General features: G+C 29.0%; 2 protein-coding genes across 2 annotated transcripts; one reads left to right on the plus strand and one right to left on the minus strand.

The window, feature by feature from the left end:
• Window positions 1-656: 656 nt before the first annotated feature.
• On the minus strand, window positions 657-5127 carry LOC128961946 (RNA polymerase-associated protein CTR9 homolog). The gene is made up of 11 exons (XM_054308279.1): window positions 4834-5127; window positions 4400-4759; window positions 3861-4330; window positions 3468-3780; window positions 3015-3403; window positions 2639-2942; window positions 2095-2582; window positions 1699-2032; window positions 1311-1640; window positions 1044-1247; window positions 657-977 (listed from the first exon to the last, which is right to left on the minus strand). Exons 1-11 carry the CDS (start codon window positions 4976-4978, stop codon window positions 760-762), a joined length of 3555 nt encoding a protein of 1184 aa, XP_054164254.1. The 5' UTR covers window positions 4979-5127; the 3' UTR covers window positions 657-759.
• Window positions 5128-5257: 130 nt separating this feature from the next.
• LOC128961566 (H/ACA ribonucleoprotein complex non-core subunit NAF1-like) lies at window positions 5258-6345 on the plus strand (the record flags this gene model as incomplete). Its single annotated transcript, XM_054307816.1, has 1 exon — window positions 5258-6345. A coding segment is annotated over exon 1 (1008 nt), but the record flags the coding sequence as incomplete, so codon positions are not given.
• Between the last annotated feature and the right edge of the window lie 5310 nt (window positions 6346-11655).

An 11655-nucleotide genomic window follows, 5' to 3' on the forward strand; every position in this document is an offset into this window, starting at 1 on the left:
AATTTTTGTCAAAAAGTTGGGTTAAATCATAAAATCTCGATCTTAGGTGGGGGTCATTTGGCTTAACCCCCTCTTACTTAAACCTGAAACATTGTTATTCAAATTCATTATAATATATATGACATTTATATTGTATAAGCATTTAAATTAAAAGTCTAATTGTTTATAATACAGTATATTATCGATAAAAATAAATTATCAATAATTGATAGTACTGTGTGTGTGTGTGTGTGTAGTTGACATAGATTTAGTAGATATACTGTAGAATAGGTGCACAATATTGTGATGCTATAACTTATTTTATGTATTTATATTTAGTCAAAATTAGTTTAGATACTGTATTATCGTATAGTTATAGTAATGTTTCATTTTTTTGTTGTTGTAATAATCTAACCATTAATTAATAAACGGTAATTAATAATCAAAAGTTATATTATACAATGTTTTATAGATTTGCAAATTAAATATTTTAATTATTGATTATTTTATGAAATGTAAAATTTTTATTTATTGTTAATAATTAAACAAAATAATAATTAGTGAAAATAATAAACAGATTCTATACAGTGATCAACAATACATTGACAAAACAAAAATAGTTGGGACTTAATAACAGTACATAATATACCATAATTTTAAATTAAAACTATAAAATGATATTAATTTGAATACACGGATGAAATTAATTATGAAATACAGTTATACATAAATTGCTGTTTTCTTAACAAATTACATAATTATAAATATATTTAATTAAAATTAGTCACTCTTTTCATCGTCACTATCGTCATCACTGATTACAATCTTTCTTTTCTTATCCGGTTTGTCCTCCTTTTCCTCATCAGATGAACTGTACGACACATCTGGTGATAGTTTATTTACCGGTGAAGGAGATTTAGCCGATCGTTCGGATCGCTCTGAATCCGAGTCTTTTTCAGATTTATCTAAATTATCCGATGACTTCTTGTCTTCAGCAACTTTATATCAAATAAGATATATTTATATTATTATCATTTCAAATGGTAATCAAACAAAATTCAAACCTATCCTCTTCTGCTCTTCATTATCGCTATCGTCATCACTGATAACTCTTTTTCTTTTCTTTTCAATCTTTTTGTCCTTTTCATCATCAGATGCTGAACTATACGACACATCCGATGATATTTTGCCGGAAGGCGATGGAGATCGCGATGATTTGGATCTCTCTGAATCCGATGACTTATCGGATACAGACTTGCGTTTTGAACCTATATTTTAATGATATGATTACTAATGTAATGAACTATTGTGTACTTAAAATGTAGTCAAACCTGTGTCGCCATCATTATCACTGTTTTCATCATTGATAACAAGATTTGCTTCTTTGTCTTCACCCGATGACGAAGAGCTGTCTGAATCGATATACTCTTTCGACTTAAACTTTCCGGGTTTTTGTGATTTTACTGAATCAGCGGTTTGATGGATGTGAACACGTCCTCGACTTTCTTTCTCTTTCTTTCGTTTCTCTTTTCTTTTGAGTCTTTCCTCTTCTCTCCGTTTTCTTCTCTCTTCATTCCTTTCTTTTACATCTGCATCAGATCCTGACTCTGATCTATCTCTTCGTTTTCGTTTACGTCTGCGATGACTTTCGCTGGTTTCTCCTAAAACATGAATAAACAATGACTACCGAAACAATTCAACAACAAATATCAATCATACCTTCTGCCAGATTAAGTGGTCGTTTGATACGTTCGGGTCCGTCGCCATCGGATGAGCTATCGTTGACAAAGCCGTCGTCATCCATATAACGCTTTCTCTTTGCTTTTGGTTTGTCTTCACTTACTTCAGGGAATATAAGTTTATTCTTTGATTGTTCGACAAACTGTTGTCTCTTAAGAATGAGTTGTTGTTCGTGTTTAGATTTTTCTTCTTCTTTCTGTCGCTGCTCTTCCAACAACTTTTGTCTGAATGTCTCTCTTTCTTCTTCTTGTTTACGACGAGTTTCCTGTTCCTCTTCATCCATACGTCTCGCTCTGATGACAACATATTGTGCCTAAAGTGTGGAAATATATTAAAAATAATAATTAATTTGTTAATATCTTAACCAATAAATACCTGCGACAACAAGTCTTGGCACTGTTTTTCTTCGATCTCAGCCATTCTCAAATCAAACTTCATTTTATCGCCATTTTTCTTAAGAAATCCAAAATATTTTTGTGCTAAACCTAACTCATGAACTGCTGAGAGGACTGTTCTCAATGAACTTTTTGTGTCCTCTAAGACACTTGCGGCTAACTTTTGTAAGACAAGCGCCAAATTGAATAATAAGACCGTGTCGTGTGGATTAACACGACGACTACGCAGAAGAATATTCTTACATTCCCTTATTTTTCCCCATTTAAAGTAAGCCCGAGCCATGTAAAGCATTATATCGGTGTTGGTATACGAGTAGAAGCGTCGATAACAGTTTTCATACATCTGTATTGCGCTTACATATTGTTTCAGTTCAACATAGATGTGTGCAATGTTTATCCAGACATCGGGAAAGTCAGCGGTCGACTCCCGAACCTGTGAGAAAATATCTCGCGCTTCACTTACGTAACCTATAAACAGATAAAATCAAATAATTTAATCAATAAATTTAAAAACTTCAACAAACCCTTGTGCGCCAAAACAGCTCCGATACCATTGGCGGCCCAAATATTTTTGGCGTCAATCTTAAGAACCTGACGATACATTTGAATAGCTCTTTCCTGATGGCGCTTCTCTTTATCTTTTTCTTTGGTCGGCTGATGTAATGTTTGTAACCATACGTTACCCAATGCAACAATAGAGTAAGTGTCCTGTGATGTTGATTCCTGAGCCAGAATGCGCTCAAACTTTTTCTGTCCCGGACCCCACTCTTGTTTAGCCAAATGCAAGTTCCCGATTAGTGACCAGGCGTCGGGATGATCCTTCTCAACCTATACAACATTTTTCAAATTATTTTCAAACAATTCTTATCCATAATTATAGAAATAATTATCAATAAATACCTGAAGTGCTTCCTTAAACCAGTCACTGGCTTCATAAATCTGTCCTAAATCTCTAGCCATACATCCCAATCTCAGATAACAGTCCACATAATTAGGATGTTCTCTCAATATATTTTTATAAATAATTTCTGCCTTATTATAATCATGATTAGCCTCATGAAGTCGGGCGAGATTGTAGTTAATGGTCACTGATATTGATTTGAAATAGTGTTCTTCGTGTTCCATCTCTTCATTACATCTCTTCAAAGCCATCGTATAATTATTCATCGCTTCCTTAAGATTTCCAATTCTAAAGTAAAGTGCGGCCACATTGTTATAAATTTCTGCCGGAATGTCCATTTGGTTCTCTTTGAAAATCTTAATAGCAGTTCCGTATCCATTGAGAGCGGCTATCATTTTTGATAAATCATTTAAAAAATACATACTAATAATTATGGTATAAACAATACACACCCTGAAGATCTGATTGTTCGAGAATCTGTGCCAACTCGATCCACGCCTCAACATCATCGGGATGTTGTTCAGTGACTTTCTTGAGAAACTGTTTCGCCTGATCTCTCTTTGTTTGGTTATTGGACTGAGCGTATAGAGAGCCCAAGATTTTCATCGTTTCGTAATTGTTTGGATACGATTTGAGTACTTTCTCAAAACATTGGGCGGCATTATCGACATCTCCTCTGTGAATATACATTTGACCCAAACCATAATGAGGTAATACAAATGATGCCGAAGCAAATTGAGTGGCCTGGTAGTAGTATTGGAAGGCCTGTTCAATACAATTACCGGCAATACCAATATATTAGTAAACATAACAAATTTTAATACTAAATATTTCATTCAAAAAACCTGATCAAAATCTTCCTGAATATGAAAACTTCGCGCCAATTGATAACAACTTTCGGCTCTCATCGCCTCATTTTCGGTGTTATGAAAGGCGTGAAGAGCTAAATGTTGTACTTTTTTGTAATCTTTTTTAAAGAAGAAATGATTAGCCAAATGATTGAGAACCATTGGATGAGTTTGATCGATGGTATAAGCTTTGGATAACATTTGCACTCCACGTCTAATAGCTTCGGGTGCCTTTAAATTCAACTCAAGTATAGCAAGGCCAACAAGTGCACCGACACATTGTGGGTCCAGTTGGAGGGCCCTCTCAAATGCCAGTTTAGCCTTTTCTGGTTTATTCATTTTGTAGAAACAGTGACCCATTCCTAACCGTACATTTGCCGGACAATTGGGATTAATTCGTAGGGCTTTCTTGTAAAAAGTGAGCGCCGTTTTTGGTTCTTTCTTATTGAAACTAATACAAGCCTTGCCTATCGGTGATCATTATTGAACAAATCGTTAGACTTCAGTCACTATTATTCATATTACTGTACACTTACCCAAAAGTGATGGTATATTATTTGGTGCCTGATTGAGGACAAACGTGAACTGTGCGTCTGCCTGTTCCATCTTATCGGGTTCGGACAGACAGAAGTGGGCTCTACCGACCAGATGGTTGGGCTCATACATCACGATTTTGTCGGCATTCGTGTAGAGGACAGTCGCCTGAGCGAACAATTCGCGCTTCTTTTCGCGATTTTTCTCCCGATTAGCTTTACTGACATAATAGGCGGCCAATGTGTCCAACGCCCTCATCTGATCCCTTTCGTAGTCCGAATAGTTGAGCGAAGCATCAGTTCGTGAACTCTCCAGAAGTTGAACAAAGTCTTGCTCTTTGTTTTGCTTATAATAAGCCAACGCTAGACAAACAAAATTAAATTTCAAATTATATATGATATCAACATTTGTAATGATAATTGCCATCAATTGATACCTAATTGGATCCAAACATTAAGCGGTGCCGACTCTGACTGCAGAATCTGAAGGACTTCTCGACAATCGGGCAGTTCATCTAAATCGAGTTCAATCACTTCGTCGGCCGATTCTTTCAGCGGTATCTCAATGGTGTTTCTCGCCATTATTGATGACCACTACTATTATCACCACTAATTTGATCCAATGGTGATAAACAATGCAATGTTCAGTGAAGTCAATGATTTAATTGATGTTATGTTTTGTCGTTCACTTCAACACTAAATTCAATACAACTTTTGTATGAAACTGAAAGCGTAATGAAAATATCACTTTATATTTAGGCCTTTTTATTATAAGGCATAATATACTAAAATAATGTTTTATCTCTAAGTATTAATTAGTACAAACATTTCGTAATAACTATAAAGCTTAACACTAATCACGTGAAACATTAGACAAAACATGTGATAATGTTTTGAATATTTATTACATTTATTGGTTTATTGATAATTAAGTGGTAATAATGTCTTCAAATGCATTACAACTTATTCATAGTCAGTATGGATCAGATTCAGACACAGACTCGGACTCAAACTCGATTCAAGTCATAACTGGCCGCCGATCACGAGAGCCATCGCCAGATGAGTCTTCATCTTCTTCGTCATCCGATTGGTGTTTGTCTTCAAGTGAAGACTCGGATGAAGACATCGACAAACACAAAGATGTTGAGTGTATTACCATAGAAGACGATGAAAATAAAGAGTTTAATAATGAACAAACAACGACAAGAAATAAACCTAAAAGACAAATAAAAACAAAGGGTGAACTAAGTCTCGATGATTTACCACCCATTGAAAAGTTGACAATTAGTGTCAAAATCGAAGAACTAACACAATTGGGAACCATTTCGTCAATTGTCGACCAATTGGTTGTCATTCAATCATTTAGATTAATGCCAGCTCTTGACTTAGATTCAGTGCTGTTCTTCAATAACGGTCAACCATTGGGACAGATATTTGATGTGTTTGGACCAGTGATTGAACCGCGATATGCGGTCCGATTTAACAGCAATCAAGACATTGTGGACGACAACATAATAGTTGGACAACCCATATATTATGCACCACAACAACAGCAACCGATAACAGGATTTATATTTGCTGAACAACTCCGACGATTGAAAGGATCAGATGCCTCGTGGCGTCACAATAACGAACCCCCCGAAGACTGTATCGAGTTTTCCGACGATGAGGCCGAACGACAGACAATGAAAAAGCTTCGGGCAAAGCGACCACACAATCAATTAAAACAACAAAAACGGCCGCAAAACAAATCAATCAATCATAGCAAACAAACTGTTAATTATTATAATCATACAAATACAGCACCGATAGATCAAGCATTACCCACATCTATAGTTCAATCAGCGATGCAAACAGTAGTTAATGGTACAGATAATCAACAAATGAATCAAAATAATGGTGTTTTAGATAATGTCATACCAGCACAATGTCAGCCAACAACTCAACAAACATATCAATTAAATTATAATTACTTTTTAAATTAATTTTAATTGTATAAATAATCATAATTTTTATGTATCATTATATTATGTTTATGCTATGTATATAATGTATAAAAATACAGTAAATATTATTTTATTAAACGAATATTTAGTATATGAAAAGATTTTTGTTGTTATAAATTGTCTTAAAAATTCTTTAATATTTTCTATATAAAAGTTATAATAAGCTTATTATATCATTTTGTCTTACGGTATACTGAATAATACTTTTATTAATTGGTATAATTGTATATTTAATGTGTTATAATATTACCGGTAAATGTAATTTACTAATATATAAGATATATTCGTAAGAATCATTAATCAATAAATTTTTATATTACCTGTATATGTATTATTATTACTGTAATTTATGAAATAATAATTTTGTTGGCGAATAGCTTATATATATATAATTGATTGATTGATATATAAACTCATTAATCAATAAATTGCATGTATTGTGGAAAACATCTTAAAATGATTGGCATACTTTCATTAAAGGTATGGCAATTGGGATCGATAGCGATGTCTGGTTATGTTTATTAAGTGCCGACACTCAATCACTAGCACACATACACATACATACACTTATTTTTATACCCGGCACCAGATATGAATTTTCATATATTGATTAAAATATTGAATAAATAATTGTATACAAAATTTATTATATTTAATGCATTAATTTATTACTAATAGAGTCAAATGTGATATAATATTAAATGCAATTATATAATGATTACCGGAACCTGATTTGGCTTAAAGGGATATAACGTTATAAATTGTATATATAATTGTTAAATGACTGAAACCATTGACTGGTTTTTTACTGCAACCAAAATCTTGTATATCATTAATTCCCATTACTAGAGTATAAGTTATATTATATACAGTATATATTGTACCTGTATTTGTTTTAGTTGATTATACATTTATTATACCCAGCATAAAAGCAATTCAATTTATTTAAAAATAATTATTATTAATATTAAAAAAGTATAGTTATATTGTTTTTTTCTAACTATCAATAAAATTCAATATAAGTTTTATTTGGAAATGCAAAATAAATTATAGTTATTTTAAGTTACTTAGAGTTAGACTATTGATTCAAGAAAATGATAGACTAACACATTAGATGCTCAATAAAATACTCCAATTTTTTCATATTATGCATTGTATGTACAGTACAATCATTATAATGGTATTAACTAATGAATATATATGAATGCAATTTATAAATGTATATCAAAAGATTTTGAATAACTCTTCAAAATGAGATTTATTGTGTATTATTATTCTGTTGAATTGAATTATTTAAATAAAAATATTATATTTTAATGAAAGAAAATTTTAGATAAAGTTATTTAAATAAACCAATATTATATAAGTAGTAAAACTATTCATGTTTAAAATGCATATTTGTTTGATAAAATATTTTATTATAAATATTCATATTTACATACAAATATTCATAATATGATTTTCATATAAAGTGTATTTATAGGCTAATTTATAAACAGTACTATATATAATATAATGTATACATTGTATAACTTTGGTATCTTAATAGAGATTCATTGCATACCTGAATACTGTGTTTGCTTATTACAGTATATATTGTATTGTCTATATATTTAGTATACATTTAGATAGAGTACTATTACTACTACTGATAAAATGATAAAACACTGTATCGTTATTAACAAAGAGAGCATTGAATACGAGAGAGAAATACAGTATAAATATTTTCATACATTAAATAATAATAATAATAGACTTTGTTATAACTATTTTTTGGCAAATAGTGTTTGCAATTAACATATTCAAAGCAATTAGTATTTCATAAGATTTCATCATTTTATTTCCAAGTATTGAAATTTTATTTCATTCCTAAAATTATTTATTTCAACTTGAAATAAATTTGAAATGTTATGAGTTAATAAAATTAAAAATGATAAAAATTGTTGAAATTAGTTGTTTAAAATTATAATAATTAAAAATCATAATTATAATTTTGTTTAAATAACTAAAGCTATTAAAAAATAAACTTAGCATCAAAATATTAACTTTTAAATAACATAAACTTATTTATATTGTGATTTCAATATATAAAATTTACATATTTATACAAACAATATAATCTAATAACTAAATACATTATACCTTATATGCAGTTCTAAAGATTTTTTCTAATTGAGTAAATTTTATATAAAAATAAAATATGTGTTGTGTTTGTGATTTTTGATATGAGAATGGGATATATCATATCATATATGTATAATTTAAGACATCCATTACAGGCCATCCCATCCCACACTCATAAGTCAATATAAGACAACAAAAAGAAAGTTTATTTAAACAGACAGGAAGTGCTCTTAAAGCGTTTTCAATAGGGTTGGTATATTACATACATAAGCTGTTAAATAACTTAATGTTACACAAATTCAGTCACAAGTAAATATAATCCTAATATTCTACATAGTATTTAATTATTAGTGATTATTTGAATTTTGTTGTTCATTTAAACAATTTAAAAGATTTAATTAATCAAATATTTATATTTTAATTTTTAGATTACAAAACAGTTTTGTAAAAATTATATACATATACATGTATTTATATCCAGTAATTTCCATACAATAAAATATTTTGTAAATTATTATTATATACATAATTTGTAAAATGTCAACTTTGGTTCTCATTGATTAACATTTATTTAGTCGCCATTCATAGAGTAAAAGAAAGAGAGAAGTGATGTGATGTGGATGTGATTCAGTTGTTTTTCACTCATGAGTGCCAACTAATGGTAACTCAATTTATTTGCTCAAACAACCAATACGTCCTTCACTTAAATGCCTGAATGAATGAGACTTTTTATATAATGTTTGTTATGTTGTGTAATGTTAAGCATTCTTTCCCATCCATTACTTATATTATCTCTCTTTTGCTTTTTTTCTTTGCATTCATTGAGAAATTACAGGTTTTGTCCCCCTTTTATAATACAAAAATATTTCTCACACACAATCACTTGAAATACAGGTACAGGAGATCAGCTCATCCCTGAAATGAATGACTCAAACTTGTTAACTATTTAAGGCCATAGACTTATATTCCTTTATCTATTAGACTATTACTCCATTATTTTAATGATTATTGAGTTAATTTCCTAATCACTGTCTCTGTCGTCAAAAATTTAAATGTAATATAATTAACAAACAGTAGTTATATTAATAAATAAAATGAGATGCTTATAAGTTATAACTCTCTCTCTCTTTCTCTCTCTCTCTCTCTCTCTCTCTCTCTCTCTCTCTCTCTCTCATCTCAACAAAATCTAAAGTTCAGAACTTCAGATATTATGTAAAATTATTTCATTCATAAACTGTTTGACTCAATATAATGTCTAAAAATCATTGTTATGATATTAAACATAAACATACCATATAGTAGTTTTTGTCATTATTTTAATGATGCATTAAATAAACAATGGGACAGTAAATAAATTTATGGGAAAACAGTTATTTTATTTAGAATTTAATCTCTAGAAAAATTAAGTTTTATTTGTTTTTTACTTATTTTATGTTTTCTGAAAATTAAAGCATAAATTATTTATATTTTTTCTCTTTCCTTTCCATACATTTTATTAGTTTAAACCAGATTTTTATGTTATTTAAAAATTATATATAACTCAGAGAAAATATTTAAGTTTTATTTTTTATAATCAGTAATATATATATCTTCTTTAAAATAAAGGAAACATTAGCTATATTACTGAATTACTTGTATAGCAAATTTTCAGCAAAACATATGTACATAAAATTTAAGGCATAATTATTAAATTATGATGCCTGATGTTATTAAAGCAAAATTTTTATGTATTTCATTTTTAAAAATAAGTTATTTTTTAAATAAATTATATTTAATTTCTTAAAAACCGCATAATTTTAAATTCTAAAATATATATTTTATGTAAATTTTTGTCTCATATATTGAAAAATTAATTTTATTATAATAAACTACAATAAGTCTATAATTAATAATTATAGACTTACTGTAGTTTTTTAATTATAAATATTTGATCACAAAATATATTTTGCAATCATAAACATCTGCAACAAAAGAAATTATTATTATAATTATATTATTATTACTGTATTAAAGTATCAAATTTATTTGAATTTTATGATTATATCGTGTCTGATAAGATTAATAAATTTTATAAAAATTAATACAAAATATAATAATCTTTAAATACACCATATTTTTTGTAAAGTTATCAATAAAATTATTTTTCAGAGAATCTCAATATTGAAAGTAATAGTCCATGTATTAAATTAAATAATGGTTAAAAGCAAATCAATTTTATGGTTAATTAAATAATAATAATAGTGATAGTGTGAAAAAATTACATAACTATCAACAGTTTTTTTACAAAGCCATAATAATCGGAATTTTTCAAAAATGGCAAAAATACAGGTGTTAATTAAAATATGTATAAATTTGTGTGTTTTTATTATGCAGTGAATTTATGTTAGAAATTTAGGTTATATTAAATATATATTTAAAAAAATAATCCAAAAGTAATGAGTAAAAAGAGAAATAAAAAAAGTAAATTTGACTAAATTGTGTGATTTGCTTATAAATTGTCAAAAAACACAAAACTATGACCCTGGTCATTATATATTACATTATATTATATTACATTATCATTGTCTTCAAAATGACCCCAAAATATGATTATTAATAAAAATTAAAAACAATTTATTTTAAAATATAAAAATAATTAATACTTGTAACTAATAAATAATTGTAACATTTGCTTTCTAAACACGATTTTTCCAACAAAAATAAGTTATGTTTGTTGTCTGATATGAGAAACTATTTACTAAAATGTTTGGTTTGAAATTAGGGAATAACCAAGTGTTTCATACCAATACATATATACCCTTAGGTGCCGGATAAGGGGGACAGATGTTTGATGGGGTCATCAAATTTTAGACAAAATGTTATCATTTTTGAATAAATGCTAACATTAATGATAATTGTTTAATTAATTATCAATTGTATGCTTTTGAATGATTCAAATATTAAACCCTTTTAAGTAAAACAAACAAAATATTGATATTAAGGGTATACTATATAATACATCTTATAATTTATAAATAAAGTGATAGTCCGGTCGGCAAACAGTGAAAAAAGGCAAACCTGTTGGCTATCCCTATGTGTGATAGCCATCCCCTCTCATAAAGAGAGTGACAGTGTGTATGTGTTTACCGA

This window comes from Oppia nitens, unplaced genomic scaffold, assembly GCF_028296485.1.
Source record: "Oppia nitens isolate AA-2021 unplaced genomic scaffold, nextdenovo-longstitch-racon4-pilon3 scaffold5_pilon_pilon_pilon, whole genome shotgun sequence".
NCBI classification, from domain to species: Eukaryota; Metazoa; Arthropoda; class Arachnida; order Sarcoptiformes; family Oppiidae; genus Oppia; species Oppia nitens.